General features: G+C 44.3%; 1 protein-coding gene across 4 annotated transcripts in view; it reads right to left on the reverse strand.

The window, feature by feature from the left end:
* Positions 1 to 16,793, reverse strand: part of dock6 (dedicator of cytokinesis 6) — a 69,639-nt gene that overhangs the window by 46,212 nt on the left and 6,634 nt on the right. For all 4 annotated transcript variants that reach the window (XM_088932454.1, XM_088932455.1, XM_088932453.1 and 1 more), the window contains exons 2-12: positions 9,947 to 10,034; positions 6,344 to 6,519; positions 5,737 to 5,805; positions 5,231 to 5,360; positions 4,529 to 4,741; positions 4,258 to 4,343; positions 3,263 to 3,329; positions 2,226 to 2,375; positions 1,649 to 1,729; positions 441 to 597; positions 11 to 135 (exon numbers count right to left, since the gene is read on the reverse strand). In XM_088932454.1, the coding sequence (XP_088788580.1) occupies positions 11 to 135; positions 441 to 597; positions 1,649 to 1,729; positions 2,226 to 2,375; positions 3,263 to 3,329; positions 4,258 to 4,343; positions 4,529 to 4,741; positions 5,231 to 5,360; positions 5,737 to 5,805; positions 6,344 to 6,519; positions 9,947 to 10,034 (1,342 nt within the window). The remainder of the gene's footprint in view (positions 1 to 10; positions 136 to 440; positions 598 to 1,648; positions 1,730 to 2,225; positions 2,376 to 3,262; positions 3,330 to 4,257; positions 4,344 to 4,528; positions 4,742 to 5,230; positions 5,361 to 5,736; positions 5,806 to 6,343; positions 6,520 to 9,946; positions 10,035 to 16,793) is intronic.

Raw genomic sequence — 16,793 nt, forward strand, 5'->3', positions numbered from 1 at the left:
CCACACTTGCCTGTTTGAAGAAGTTGGTGACGGTGAGTGTGGCAGGCCGGAAGTTAGTAAAGTTGCACATCTCCTCGCCCATACTCATGCGCTCAAATGTCTTTTTCTTCCGCTCATTCCAAGTCCCCTTCCGTTCTGCAAAAGGAAGAATCCGAAATATCTTTCATCAAGAAACAGATCATTACAAAAACAAAAAGGGGAACAATCAGTCTCGGGACTTGAACATGTCAGATCTTCTGGTTTAGACTCCAGCCTTGAGGAGACAATGACACCTACAGGACAGGCTCTGCAACCGCACCCTGCATTCCTTCACCACTGTGCTCTATGATCCAATCACTGCTCTCCGCATAGACTTGCCACACACACAGATGATAAGCTATTCAGTGTGGACTGTTCTCAGTAAAGTCATTTGTTTGTGTCCATATATCTGTCCACTGTACCGCTGTCAGAGTCCGAGTCCCCGCGGTCCAGGCCACCCACGCTGCTGACAATGTTCATCAGGTGAATGGCGGTCCAAGCAAAAGGCATACGGTATCTCCCGAGCCGAGCGCAGTACTGCTCCGCCTGGCCGCGCAGCTTCTCGAGCTTCTCTTTGTGCTAGGAGAGGAAAGAGGGGACAGCAGAGAGAAGAGGAGCAGAAGAATGGAGAAAGGAGAGGGTGGGGGAAAGAAAAACAGGGAGAGTGAAAGGAAAGTCATGGCAGGGGGAGAGAAGAGGGAGAGAAAGAGGCGAGAGGAAGAGACAGAGAGATAAACAGGATTTAGTTCTTCATCCCAGAGCCTGGAAAGCTTGTTTTAAATGAAAAGCTAGAACAGGCCTACCCAGCACATTAACTAATTGCAGGGTAGTGAAAAAGAGAAAATTAAATGAAGAAAACTAACTGCCATCATAAACTCATTTTGCACTGCTTTCTTCAGCACAAAACAAGTGCTGGGAGAGGCCCGTCAAGTACTTACAACAGCAGAATACAGAAAATAATGTAATGGTCACAATGCCCTTTAGATAACTTGGTAGGTCTGCTAATCCATTCATTAAAGCCACACTATTGAAACATGTGACAGTACAATAGATCCTCAATATGTGTTTATGTGTAATAATTAACTTAAAAGACTTTGAAATTTTAGTCAAACAATGATCTTACAGCACTTAGGTTTTGGTACTGAAAGTGCTTTAAAAATCACAATCATGAAATAAAAATGATCACAAACTAACCAGCCAGATCTCACACTTAACATAGCAATAGGAAACTTCAAATTCACACTGGCTTTTTTGGGAGTGGACTGTTCCACCTTCAAAAACAGGGGGGTGAGCCACATAGTATCTGGATGATACAGTACCATATTTTATAAGGAAATGTCTGAGAAGAGCTACAGTCACATCAGAGAGAGTGCTGGTTATAAATATATAATTACATATTACAAAAAGATGATGCATTTGACTGTAAATATTTTCTCAAAAGACAGTAGTTAGTAAATTCCCTGTTCTAACTCATTTAACCACTCCCCTGTTTTACAAAATGACTTGTCTGTTAAAAAAGTGGCTTTGGCAAAGTTTTGCATGGGAAATTGTTACATTTGTATGGCCAGACATTAATCCAGTCACTGATCCTGCAGCTCCTAGATTGACCACCAGATGGCAGTGCTCCTACCTTGGCTGAATCGGACTCCTTCATGACCATGTAGGGCTCACAGCACTCCCCAATATCTCCCTGTTGGAGCACCTTCTCTAGCTAAGAACACAGCAACACAAAGATATAGCAAAGGTTACAAATGGGCTCCTCACTTGTTTGGGTAGACAAGCCCTTTTACTGTCAATCAAAATTTAAAGTGATACAAAAGCAAACTGAATTGAATGACACTCTAAGGGATGCACTATAATCTTTTTTATAAAGTACTCAAGGAAGTTTTAACATACAGAAGGTTTTTAGACCCTATTCAAAGCCAAAAACTACTATTTCTCTTCCTGTGTCAACAAAAACAGGAATTGCTATGGTAACTGTACCACTGTCGCACAGATCCTTAGATCACAAAAAACACCCAATAAAAGTACCCTTGCTCAGGAAAAACAGCATGTTACTCAAAATGTACTATTAATTTCAAAACCCTCCTTCTACGGAAGTCCCTGCAGCCATTCTGCATGAGGGGTAAATAATGCAAATTCAACCCAAGCTTGAGCTATTGCCTCCTTGTCTGCACTCTCCACCCCTGTGCCCCCTGCAGCTCCACCTTGATGACGAGGAAGATGTCGGGCGAGGGGTAGGTGATGGAGAAGATGGCGGAGCGCGTCAGCGTGGAGATGGCTACGTGGGGAGTGTGGGGCCGCAGCATGCTCTTCATCTGGTCCGAGTTCAGGTCGAAGTAGAAATTCTCTGAGATCTGGGGTAAGAGACAGACGTTACAAACAACAAGAGGCCAACTGCCATGCAAGAATCTCAGCCAGGTATTCCTCGGAGAGTCCCACAGCCCGCTTCAGCAAGGCTGCTGGCTAGTTTGTCTTACTCTTACCCCTTCACGTTCCCACATCACAAGACTTAGAATCGCACACAAATAAAACCCGACTCTTTCTGTGTCACTAGAAGGTCTACTGTCATTCAAACTGGGTTGGTGTTGGTGAGTCAAGAACGACTGAATGAGTGAGAGTTCATATACAGTACACTCCTGCTGTATGACGGCTATCAGGATATTTCAACTATTTGAACAAAAATGTTCTGAATTAGACAAGGACCAACCAGCAAAATGCAGAATCAATTTTGTTTTATCTCTTCAGTTACAGACAGGGATGTTGGGGAACCTGACAAGCATTTGAAAATCCTCAAAGGCCACTGCGAGAGTCAAACAAGGGACAGAGTTAGTGAAACTAGGGACATGAGAGAAAACTAACAGGAGATCATTTAGGGTTAAACAACAAGTGGCAATTCACACCAAGGACTGTAGAAGTCTGGAAAAAACTGTGCAGCTCTGTTATAAAGCTGATTCTGGAATTAAGAAATGGCTGGGTGAGATCCTAGGATCAATACATTTCCAGAAGCCAAACAAACAAGACAGGATCAATACCCTCCTCTCGTTTGTGACCTTCTTAAGTTATAGAAGGTGAACCACTTGTTGTGTTGATGAAATCAGAACAAACGCCTGCTGTTCCTAGTCAGATTGAAGAGTCAGGTCCATCAGTAAGAGCCACAATGACCCCAGAGAAAGCACAACCCAGGCAATAACTGAATGAGGGCTTGAGGCAGCGTTGCCTGTTTGGAAAACTGCCAAGTCACCTTTTTCTTTTCCTTCACGTCATACAGGGCCAGAACCCCAAAGATTGGCTCAATCTCGATTTCAAACCTGAAAATAAACAAGCAAACATCATCAGCATTACTACTGAAATTCCTAAACATCCTTTTCCGACAGATGGAGTCAAGCTTCATCTTCTAATGCTGTGGAAATACGAAAGTAACCCAGGACTAGCCCTCCTCCAGCAGTTCCACATGGTCTTTCTCAAAGCTCCACATCTAGCCAAGTCTCACAGGCGCTGGGACTGGAGATGAATGGGAGCAGCACTGTCAAGGGGTGATATCTGAATGGACAACTGTACTATTTTTATTATTGAGAAAGACCCTTCGAGTATCCAAAGCTGCCGATACAGAAGTGAAGGGTTCTCAGATTCCCTCCCCAGGCAATTCAACTACAATCTACAGTTATATTGCTACCATTAAAATTAAAGCAAATAGAACTGTATACAATTTGTATTCTGGAACTCACACAAGGTACAAATGGCCAAAAATGTGACAGAACTTGGGAACTTCTAGGAATGAATTCTCTGTTCTCACAGCATCGGGGTTTCATCCACAAAATCTCCAACAACAAACAACGAGCTCACCGCACTCCCTTCGCTTTCCTTTCTGCACGGCCCAGAAAGGACTTTTGTCTAACTTCCTGCAGCAAACCAGTTTCATATCACTGGAGGGATCTAGGGTGTTTCTTGATTGCATGTGGTGCAACTCCACTGACTGAGAACCTGGCAGTGGGCCACACTCCTCTTACAAAAAATACTTACACTGGCTCCCCTCTCTTCACACAACATCCTTGTGTGTCGCACCAAGTATTTGTCACAATGTTATTCCAAAAACACCAGCAGGCTGTCTAAACATTTCTTTCTGTTGCAAAAACAAGTCCTTTTTTAAAAAGTAGCCAGATCAGCCCATAAGTAAATGTTTGAGACAACGGATGTGTGCTATGTATGCTCGTTCCCAGTGTCCTCTCAAGCACTCACTTCAGGGACAAGCACTTGACCATGATCCTCTGTCCAAAGTGCTCCTTGGGGACTTCCGGAATGGTGCAGCGTTCCACAGCCTCGTCCTGTCAACACAACGCAACAGACTGTCAGACTGCCGAGCCAAGGAGCACAGCCATCACACAGATCAACCCTGTTCACACAGATGAATGAATGGCTGGCCTGTTGTGTCCATGAGCATTGGGTCACACATGGACAGATCAGATGGACTGCAGGCAGTGAAAGGCACGTGGTGCTGGGCAGCACTGACCTCGTCAGGAGCAGGGAAGAGCCCTAGCAGGTCAGGGTGCCGGCCTTCCCTCCTCTTCTCTGCGTTCCGGTTGTCTATCTCCTCGGGGGCGCTGCGCTCCAGAAGGGAGGGCAGCAGGCAGTCCGGTGCCGAGTTCTTCAGGTCAAAGATACTAGAGGCCCAGCTGCCCCGCGGAGTGTCGTCCAGAGACACCGAGCGACGCTTGAGATCCTCCTGACGAACACGTGTAGACAGGAGGTAAGTGGGCAGGGTGGCACACACACAGGGGCAGACGCACATAACAGGAGAGATGGGAGGAAAACTGGATTAGTGTGCAGACACACCAGCAAGAATGAGAGTTTTCAGATGTTAGCATGTTTAACTGGCGTGTAGAATGAAAGTGGCATGTAGAAGTCAAGTCCTCACACAGTGGATCGCTCTATAGAGAAGTGATGTTTCAGAGCGTGTCCTCCTCCCCTCACATTCAACTCAACTGAGAAGTCCTTTTAAACACAACAACTTACTTACCCAAAAAACTAACATCCTCTAATTAAACTTTTTGTCTTCTTTGAGAAATGATTTTTAAACAGAATTTCCACTAATTATTCCATTATTATTGGAATGTTGTTTTGAGACAATAGAGCTTTCGAAGAACTCACTGCTTGAAGCGTGCCACTCTCACACAGTCCCGACCATGGCCACAGGTCAGGTCAGGTCAGTTACCTGGTCATCCTGGCTGCTGCGATCCTCTGCTGCATCGTCCAGCTCGAAGATCTGCTTGGACAGGCCTCTCTGCCTCTCTCTCAGCTTCTCCGCAGTGATGGCGCTATAGATGGTACTGAACCGCTGGTACCTGTGCGACAGATAGGCTCTAGGAGCTTGGCGGTAACACCCTAGACAATGCCAGCCCTGGTTTTCAAAGAGCATGCATTTAAACAATTCAAGCCACTTCTCAAACAGCACTAGGAAAGAAACTTTTCTTTTGAGGGGGTTTAATGCATTACTATGCCGACTAAGCAGACACCCAAACCAGAGCATTCCCCCTCTAACACTAATTTTCCTCTAAAACCTGAATATATACCATTGGAATATACCAATGAAGCCATTTTATTGGTACCCATCTGGTGAATGTTCATATTTTTAATTTTTGACCTTAAAATGCAAGACCTGTAACAAAACAGCCTCAACATCATGATTTAAAAAGAGAAACAGAAGGCTTGGTTACTTACTTCCTCTGGATGATGAGCCAGTCATCTGTGTAGACACCCAGAGCATCCCTGACACGAGGGTCCAAGGCACTATGCAAACAGCAACCAAAACCACTGTTAAACACCAGTGCTGTGCTACAGGTGTGCAGACGGGCACATAATGGGACAGGAGTGACTTAATCTATCTCTGGATTGCCCCCACCACACAACGCTTTATAAAGCCAGGCACAAGCACAAGAACAAGCACAAATCACTGCAAGCAGGTTTTGTACAATGCACAGAACAAAAAAAAACTCCTTTGTAATTTTAGGTGTTAAAAAAAAACAGAAATAATTGATCTTAAAACATTTACAAAGAGCTTGGATGAAAGCATCTCTAAAGACTGCTGTTCAGGAGTAGGGACAACCAAACCTAAGATTACAAAGCAGGCAACCTTGAAAACATGTTGGTATAACACCAAGCATGAAACAGAGGAGGAACAAACACAATAGCTGAAAGCGTAATGTATTTGGTGTTGTAGGAGGCTGTCATTTATGTTTAAATCACAGACATAAGACACAGGGAGAAGCAGAGATCTTTGCTCGCACTACTAATACGACAAGGCTCTGAGGCGCTGTGGGTCACTCACTCATCCTCAGGCAGACCAGGCTCCAGGGTGCGACATTCCCGCTCCTCCAGGACCAGCTCCAGGTCGTCGGCAGGGAAGTCGACGAGCTCCCTCAGCAGTCCGGGCTCAGCCGCCGGGGGGTGGGTGTTGACATAGTCCTCGAAATCCACCGGCTCCACCACCTCAGTGAGAGGCACCTGAGCAACACACACACACGCACTGACTCACCCGGCTCTCAGCACAAGGACACAGCTACAGCTACACAGGAGGTTCTTCGCCCACACCAGAAGCCAAGTTAGGGAGCACTGATCTTAGCAGTGAAGCGATGTTAATAAAGCAGGCATTAGCTCCTTGAGACGATCATTAACACTGCGCATTTGGGAAGATCAGCTACAAGAATAGTGGATGACTGGTCACTAGTATTTATTCGCTGGAATAAGCAATTACATATTGATTTAAGTTAAAGTAATACTTAAGTTTAAAAATGTCAAAATAGTGAAAAAAAATGTATTTCACAAACACTTTCTCTCTGTGTATATTTCACTCCATAGACTGAAGTCCTAGCACAAGTATTCCTCATCACTCGGCTCTTGCATGTTTAGACAGTTGAAAGTCAGTTGCGGATTCTGTAAATCACTCAAACTGGGTCAGAAGGCAAGGGGACAGCCAGAGATATAAAGCAGTCTGGCCTGCACAGGTCTGTGATTAGTGCTCTGTAACGTTGCCATAGCCAAAATGTAAATGTAGTGGCTCTCTGAAGGCACCAGTTCTGTAGGGTTTGGGCACTTACTGTGACAATTATTAATTGTAGCAGTAAATCACAAAGTTGATTCTTGCGATGGCTTTAGAATCCAACCATGCGATATAACTCAAACAACGCACACACACAGGTACTAATACACGAGGATACATTTATTAATACATAGAATATGCATGTAAACCTAACAGATCTTATCGAGAGGGTTATCAGAATACAAAAGGTATATATTCAATCAGTTACGAAGAGTTACACATATCAAGAGGACATACGTTCAGTATATCATTCATTTAGACCGTTTCATAAATGAACTTGGTTATAACTTCTACATTAGATACTTGAAACAAGTACATAACTCTTAGGAATTAAATTGATATCAACTGGTTGGGATAACAATTGAATTCTCGAGCTGTAATGCATTGAAGTTGAATACTCATCCAATCTCTGGGGATTCAGATCTCCTGCGGGCTCTCTGAAACAGTTGCAGGCTGTTGCTGTCCAATCCGCGCTCTCTGGCTCCGTGCCAGGCTGTGCTGTGCGGCTTGCGACGGTGCGCTGCTGATGCTCACTGACCGACTAGTTAGTGTTGGCTTTAACTAGCAAAGTTTGTGCACAGGAGAAAGGATGACTGTGGGTCCCAGCAAGTCAGGAAGAGGACCGGTTTGTTCCTGATGAAGCGCTAGTTCTGAATAGTGATTCAGCTGTCCACAGTTCCGACCTGTTCACGAGGCTTGCTGCTGATGCTAACCTCGGGTGGATCCTCTGGTTACTCTCTGGCAACCTCCGCTCTAGACTCTTAGAACAAAGGAAAGTTCTGGCACTCGGACACACTGGCCGTTCCGTGGTTGTCCAGGCTGAGTCTCAGGATGGTCAGGAGGCGCGCTGCGAGAATGTCCTGCCCTTGGGAGCCTTCTGCTCCTGGGCTGTCCTGCCCTGGAATTCTCCTTTGAATTCCCTTTAGAAAAGTCCACAGAAGTCTCACTGAATCTTACAGGCTCTCTGTGTTGCCTGTTTTTACCTGGAGGAACTTCAGCTCGTTGATTGGTTGAAAGTTCCATGGGCATCAGAGTCCCACGTGGGTTACTCAGCCCTACCAGTCCCTGATTGGTTGATCAAGGTGAGATATGAGTCACTTACTCCTGACACCTAGGAATGCAGTCCAGATGTCCATCTGGCACTCCCTAGACAGATAGGTGCCAATGGATGACCATTGATCATGATAGCCAGACTTAGCTAAGTGCATCCCCGTCTGGGAGCTTGTTCCTTATCAAAAGAAAACATCCTAAATCAGCCTGCATGAATACTTTCTCTGTGGCTGCACCACAGAGATGGAGGATGAGATGGGGCCTCCTTTAGGACAGCATACCAACGCTTAATTCTGTCTTATTAACAAACATTGCCGCTACAGCTCTAACTAAATGGTTGCGTGTTTATGTCCACTTAGCTGCTAGAATATGCACCTGTAAGGTGTAAGGTCAGGATAAGGATAAGCTGTGAGTGCAGACTACAAGCCTGTGGGGTTGGAGGGGAACTGCCCAGTGAATTGAGACTGAAATGCCCTGTCCCACACTGTGGACGGCCCCACAGGAGACCAGGCAGCAAACCAGCTGGCCCAGGCCTGCAGCAATAGCAGGTTAACAGCTGCTCCCCGGGGACCAGTGATGAAAATCAACCTGGTGGTGGGAGGTGTAACAGCAGAAGGGGGAAGACGAGAAACAGCATTGTGGTTTGCGGCTTCTCTGTGGTTTCTAGTGGATATTGGGATTGAGTGATAGTTTCCACTGTCTATTCACTATCTTGTCAGACACCCTTCTTTCTGGCTTTAAAGAAACAGATTCTTTCAGTAAGCTGGGGCAGAAAATTCTGCTAATTATTCTTTTGAATTCTAGGTGATTCTAATTGAATAAATAGACTAACTACGTCACTGAGAACTCTAGTGTACAGTAACAACATCCAGAGAAGACATGAGCCAGTTCCCCTCTGTGTCTCCTTTGAGTTAAAATTACTTGCTTATCTATTTAATCTCATTCAGCATGCTAGGAGAGTAAAATACAGCTGGAAAAAATATGCTATTTTAAACATCACTGGAATATTTCACTTTATTTTTTCCTATGGAAGTAACAAAAACAGCACAGGAAATTGCAAGTGCAATTCGGGTCATTTTTGAGAATCATAAGAGTGTAAGATTAAAACATCCAAAAGTTTGTGCCTGTATTTAATGAAGAACAAAGACTCTTTTAGGCAAAACAGCCTTTTCTGCTTTGTCCTTTCTTTCCGGATAAATATACTGGAAGAGGAAAAAGAGCTGGGAAGACTGTTCTCTGTGCTGAGGGGGCTTGGAAAATCAAGACCCGCCTACTGCCAAAGAAAAACAACGGCAGACACAAAGCAGAGGGAAGAAAAACAAGTCTTCCAGGAGGGAGATAAGGGCGCTGGCAGACCAGTCCTGCTGAAATCTTCACTGAAATCACACCTTCCTTTGAACCAGAAGGGCCGGGCAGGACAGAGGCAACAGGAAGCATGTCGGTGCTGGGGTCAGGCCTGCCCAAGGCTGTGCTGTACTCCTGCTGACACCTCCACCTCAGCACTCGCTGTGCAGCCCAAGCCAGGGAGCACACACTGTTACCTCAACACCTCTCGAGCACAGCGATGTGTGAGCACAAAGCCTGGCCATATCAGGTCAAGACTGAGCAGATCCCAACGCAGCGGAGCTCCACATATGAGCCATACATGCCATTATTGTGCACAATAAGGCTAAAGCTTATATGCCAAGAATGGGGAGCATAGCAGACCCCTAAATCCCGTTGTCCACGAATGTGTCCGAGGTCATCAGGACACACAGAAGAGATGGAGAGATAGCAACTTACGGACTGCTGGGTTCCACTTCGCTTCTTGGACAGCTGCGGGGAGCCATATTCCCGGGACACTTGCTTCCTAACTTCAGCTGCCACAGTTCTGAGAAACAGAGAGAGAGACGGTGTCAGAGGTTGACCCACTGCTCTAACACCATTATACAGTCATTGGAACCAGGAATAACCTCACTGAAGAAACCCTACACAGCTTGAAGATAAACACATTCCTGCTGCATACTGGTTCGACCTGTTCCAGGTTATACACACTGCAGGCTCTATTACATATTGTAATACTCTATTACATACTGGACAAATTACAGAAACTCTAAAACAGATACATGTTTTTTATTATAAGACATGTGCATCTGAATATGCAAATTTATTCAAAAGAAAGTACCCAACAAGAAATACCATACAACTGCTGTTGGCCTGAAAACAATATAATCTTACTTGAAAGGAGGCACAGTGTGATGGTCAGGAGATTCAAATCTAAGAAAGCACACACTGGTAAACTGCTTCCTTCAGTGGTTACTTCTGCTGGAGGATCAAGCCCTGCCATCTCAACACCACCCCACATCATGGGTTTGGGGTTCAAGGTCTTGCTCAAGTCAGTGGGACAGCTAAAGTCTGAACCAGAAATCAATGCACTCTAGCCAAACCTCTCAGCCACCTCACCACCTTACAAGATCAGGGCCATCAGGTCTTTCTTGCTCTGCTGCAAGCTGCCACCCTCCTGCTGCTGTATCTTCAGGATCCTGGAGGTCAACCTGGCAGTTCCCCTTTCCTAAAAACATGTCCTATTGCATTTGTCAGGTTTAAGTTTAGGGGTCCTTTGTCTGGTAGCCTGGAGTGGGTGACAGCAATGGTGAGAGGGGGGATATTCTTTCTCCCTTTATCCAATCTGACCTGTGTAAGATAATGTAAAAACTCTGCATATGTTTCGAAATTGCGATCTTGTAAGATCTGACTAAAACAAAAATATAATTAAAAATGTGTTAACTGTATGCTAACACAGCCTTCTCTGCTCCACAAGTACTTTTTTACATTTTCATGAACAAAGTTGTAATCTGTTTCCATGATAATGACAAAGTGTCATATGCATCTGAGTTTACCACTGCGCATTTTTGTCAAATCTGGCTAATGACTGACATCACTGAAAACAAACCTATTAAGACGTGTCAACTGCAAAAGTTTCAGTTCATCCACTTTTTCCAGTGATGGTAATGAAATGCAAGTTGGAGCCCAAAAATATAACTCTGTCTTTTCACCAAATCTGTTGAGTGATCAGATGGCACGGGCAGGCTATCTGTTGTGTGTTTATGTGTTTTAAGGTCATGAGTGTGTCCCTTACCACAATTTCTGGTAAAACATGCATTGTTCTTTTGGAATCCATAAATACAATGACGTTTAAAGTTAGTCTAGAAGTGCAACAATATACTGTATGAATCCCTTGGATTATATTTAATCTTTCATATATGATATTTATCTTCTGTTCCCTATATAAAATATGTAAAATATGCACAGATGGGACATAATTCAGTCATAACTCTGGTTTCATAGTGTCAATTCTGCATCTTGGAACAAATAGCTTATTGAAAACAACAGGCAAATCCCATGTAGCAATCAACAGTTTTCAGTAGGTATGACTTAAAATTGACATAAACCTACTGGCATCAAACATTTTAAAAGGAGAACGTGTGAAGTTTCAAGTTGCTTTAAGTAGCAAGGGGCGTCTAAACCACTGTACTTCAGAGCCCTGTGTTCTTCACTTGTGATTCAGACCTGCTATCTCGCAAATCTGATTTTGCAAAGCAGGTGCACACAGTACAATGGAGGAATTGTTTCCCTGCTGTAGGGAAGGCTCACACTCCCACCGCCTCATGTGTTCAAAGCCCAGGAAAGAAGCAAGATGTACAGTGATCAGAATCCACAGAGGACATGGGAGAAGAGCAAAGGGTTAACAGTCACTGGATGGGCTGATCCCACCAGCTCAGATCCGAGCCCTGATTACAGAGGGATTGAGTTAGGATGTGACTGTAGGTCCAATCACACAAGCTTCTAATCATGGCACCCACTGCTTAGCTCCAGATAACAAGAGAAAAGACAATCAAATTGAAAGCTCTCTCATTATGTACTCTATATACTCCATATTCTGCCATCTCCCTTCATAGTACAAAAGTAATGTATTGATACAGAGTTCTGACCAATCACTATAGCTTCCTAACACCAGAGATAAGATCAGGGGGTGCCAAAGAGTCACTGAAAGATCAAAACAGAGGTACGTTTTTGGGTGGGGTAATATACACAGAATAAGTAACAAATAATGCCCTGTGCTAATATAGTGCATTGGCCTGCAGGCAAAGCCACACCATACTAATCACTGGGGCTGGGGTCACCTGACATTGCCAAGGAAGCAAGGACTGCACCGACTCTGATGTGTACACAGTATTTCACATCAAACAAATATTCTATGTGCTTTATGCATGAAGGACATTGGGTCATTGGTCTAATTTTAATTAATTTAATAAACTATTTTAATCATATGGTAATGGACAGAACATTCTGTAGGGCCAGGCTCAGACAGAAGGCACCTACACTCATATTCACTATTTTAGACACTATTTAGAGCTCGGCCGTGCTAAACAACACTGTTTATCTAAATCAGTTTGCTGGTTTGCTCTGTTCTACTCCTCCCCTGTGCAATTCACAGGCTCAGACTCCAAAACGTCCTAGCAGAGGTTTGTGAGTTTTGTGTCATAACAAGCGCAGGTAGTTTAATACAATTAAAGATCTGGTTTCTTAAGACTGGCATTACCGAGTCCAAAAGGCAAAGCGGCAAAGTGCTGCCTTGCCGAGCAGGAAACGCTGCCCTTGAGTGCCTGTTTCTGGAGACAGCCAGCCTCAGCAGTGGGGGCAAGCAGCCCAGCTCTCACAGGAAGTCAGAGCCGTTTACTGCAGGGCAGCACAAGAAGAGACAAACACATCTGGAGGAACTGGTGCTGGCGGTGCATGAGAGATGGTCACCAAAAAAACACACAGAAGTATCCTTCACCCACTAAGCACAGGAAGAATGGCAACAGAGATCCTGGCTATTTTAACATGTATGCTCCTCCACACACACAGCTTCACCAATCCATGGGCCACAGACTATGTGCTAGTATAAGCGTCAGGCTCTGCATGAAGCGCAAGGTCAGTCTGTATCGGAGAATGGTGTTTTAGGGTTTGATGAATCTGAAGACACTTGACATCACTTCTTATGACTCTCCAATAATATGCTTTAGCTAGTAACCTCTGACCTATCTTTCTCAAGGAAATGTCAGTAGAGAACCATCTTTAATTCCTTTTAATCTAGCTTGGTTTCATTAGTCTATTCTGCCAGATCTCTGCATCTGTCATACTCTGGAAATCAGAGTATGTTAACAAAAGTTTCTTTGACTTTTCGAAATTCAGGCACTGCTGGAGGTTTAAAACTCACACAAAGGTAGGCAAAAGCATGCTAACAAGGATCGGAAGCCATTCATCTGCCAGATGGGCTGTATGCTTATAATCTCCTGTGCTTTTTCACTTCCTATTTTGATACAATAAATAATTCTCAATGCTGAATAATTTATTATTCTGCAAATAACCATAAATCGCTGCCTGAGACTGCATGCACACATCAGAAGCCAAGTTAAAAAATGCAGTGATGGCAGTGTGGGTGTTTGTTCAAGGACCAAGCTAAAGTACACAGCAGAGTGAGCCTTGCAGTCCCCTCTTTCTGCGCACGTTTGCCTTTCCAAGGCTCGTCTACGAGGTCTTGTCAGCCACGCACCCTGTGGCTCCTCGTACAGGGGAGAGAACACAGATCCCCAGCAACGGGGTCAAGTGGTCTTTATCAAGGACACATGCTTCCTGCTTCCTCAGGCTTGTGTTGTCACCAGTGTCCTCTCCATAGTGACTGAAGCCAGGGTGCAGGCCTTCACACAGTCACAGCCCCATCTTAATGGGACCCCCACACTGTATCCTCTGTGTCAGAGCAGGGCAGGATAACTTGAAATTAGTAAAGGGCCACATCCTCCACCCACAACAAGGGCTGCTAAAGAAAGGGTTCGAATCCCAACTCAGTCAGTCTGCAGATTTTAAAAAAACAAGTCCTGCATCTTCCAAGCAGCGTAAGAGCACACAGTACTGACTGTGACAAAACTGTGAAAAGCAGGAGAAACCAACTGGTCTAACTCCGCTAACTACAGAATGTTACAGGAAAGTCCAATTTCCTGTAAGGCAGGACATACACTGTAAACAAACAAAAACTGAAAATGCATTCTTAACCATTATCATAATTACTATAAGTTCCATACTCTCTTGTAATCATCTGCATGTACACATGACAGTGATCATTAACTTAGCTGACGCTTGCAGCTGAAGTGATTTATACAGCTGGGTATTTTACTGGAGCAATCTGAGTCAAGTATGTGGCTCTAGGATGCAACAGTCTGTCTCAACTGGGATATGAACCCTCTACCTTCCAGATAGTAGGCTAGAGTGTCCAGAGTCCTGCCACTCCTTCACACTGCTGCCAACTTCATTTTCAGTACAGCCATGCAAGGCACCTTATTGATTAAGTCAATCTTAATCAAAATGTTGATGCTGTAATCTATTAAAAAATAAAATATATTACAGTTCTCATTATTTAATACAAGTCTGTGCAGGACTCAGGAACATCACAGGGTAGACTGCACACCTTCCCAATTCACAACCCTGTAGTGCAGGTTTTTCCACACCAGATCTGATCTGATCTGAAACACATGGGAATTTACAAACTGACACTGAACACTGAACCCAGATGTTTCTGAAGGTCCTGTATCTGAGAATTTCAACAATAACACTCTGACAACAACATGCAGTAAAAATAATGTTTAATAAATTCTCAGAAAGCTACACAAATAAATAAATTAATCGGATAAAAAAACATTCTAAAATCTATATAAAGCACGAATTCAGATTCTGGTGGGGAAGACCATTCTAAATGCAGTAAAAATCCCTTTCAGAATGTCTCAGACAATTCATATTGTGCTTTACAATAGAAGCCCTGTTTATTCCTGCTCCCCAGCTATAGAGCAGGTTTACAAAGATAAAGCAGGCTGCTCCCCTCACGAGTTGAGGAATGTGGTCTCAACAAAGCCATGCAAAATTTAAAGTTTTGAAATCCTTTGACTGTGGAAGCTCTGAAATACTATCCCCTGTGAAGGCAATGTGACTTCAAGTAGTAGGAAGTTGAAGTCAAGGTAGCTGCCTTAAACCTGATCCCTTCCTTCGCAGCCTGGCCTGTTTAAAGCACAATCCACTTCACTTCTGGCTGGGAACATGAACACATGACTCAGCCGGGAGGGGCAGTCCTGCCTTATCTGTGTGGCGTGTGTTGACCTGGCACAGCGTCCTGAACACCTGACTGCAGGGGCGACAGGCCTGCGCTCGGCTCCCCAGACAGGCAGGCTGTCCTTTTCCTGCCCCACTCCCCTCTTCCTGCGACCTCTCTCGCTCTGTTCTGCCTACAGGTTTCTCGAGGCTGTGCAATTTGCACAACAGACGATAGTTTGCTCGACAGGTGCACCTGAAGAGATTTAGGGGCCTAGTTTTCAGACAGCCAACAGCAACAGAGAGCTGTTGACAGCTTACCTCAACAAACCACTCGTGCTAAAACATGTCTGAAGGACAGACTCCATTGCATTGATTATTTTAGACCTGCTTTGAATTGATGTGGTATTACTATTAATACCTTTACCTAATGCAATGTATTTAAACTAAATGGTGGCTATAAAACAAGTATAACAGACCAAGAGCTACAAAAATGCCAGAATTTACACAAAATTAAATGAATAAGTACTGGTAATGTTACATTTGATACACTGGATTAACACAGCAAAAGCCAAAACTGCTAGAGAAAAGCTAAAGCAAATATCAATTTAATGTTGCAAATCTCTTCTCCCAGTCTGGATCAGGTTTTGTTGCCAACAACAATCTTTTAGCGAGTTTTTCTAACCTGTCATAGGCTCACCTTGCTCAGGTCAAATCAATGCAATTAATAAAGGCCTGTAGGAACAGATAAAACAGAAGGCACAGAAGAAAGAAAGCTTACAGTCCCACCCCTCAAGCCAGAGGAGTAATTCAGTTACACCAAGTGATTCATAGCAGCACTGCTGGTACAGTGAGTGAAGTCACTGTGTGTCAGTGATCCTGGAAGACAAGGGTTCCCAGAACTGGTCCTGGAGGCCTGCACACCTGCTGGGTTTGTTTCAGCCTCAGTTCCACAACTAAACCTTTGATTCACTTAATGACAAGGTTAATTTGAACTGTTGGACTGATTTGGGCTCTTAAACATTGCTTTTTAACAATTGCATTTTTGAAGTAAAATAAAATCTCAAATTCCCGAGTAGAAAAAACCCCCAGCAAATATTCCAATCAAGCAACCTGTTAGTTCAATTAAAACCCAGGTGGAATGAGGACCAGCAGGTGTGCTGGCCCCCAGGACCAAGACCCTGAAACAGTGCTGTAAGAGGATGAGTAACACTGAGCACCTGTCTCCAACGGCTGCCCAGGTCGGCACTCCACAGCGCCTTCGCTATTAAACCCTTCTCCTTGGCTGATCACCAGCATCTGTCATCATGGCTTCCCAACTCTGGGAATGATATTTAAAATAAACAATTCTGGCACCACAACAGACTAACCAGAGGCTAGGGAGGCTACACAATGAGGCGTGGAACTGAGAGCAAAGGATTAGATTCCCACTGCACAACAATTTGATCCACTTCCGGTTTGCCAACCCGCAGGGCTATTGTCAAACAGTACCAATGCAGTAGAAAGGTTGTGACTGTATGAAGCTTCT

This window comes from Atractosteus spatula, chromosome 14 (genome assembly GCF_055471065.1).
Source record: "Atractosteus spatula isolate fAtrSpa1 chromosome 14, fAtrSpa1.hap1, whole genome shotgun sequence".
Taxonomy (NCBI): Eukaryota; Metazoa; Chordata; class Actinopteri; order Semionotiformes; family Lepisosteidae; genus Atractosteus; species Atractosteus spatula.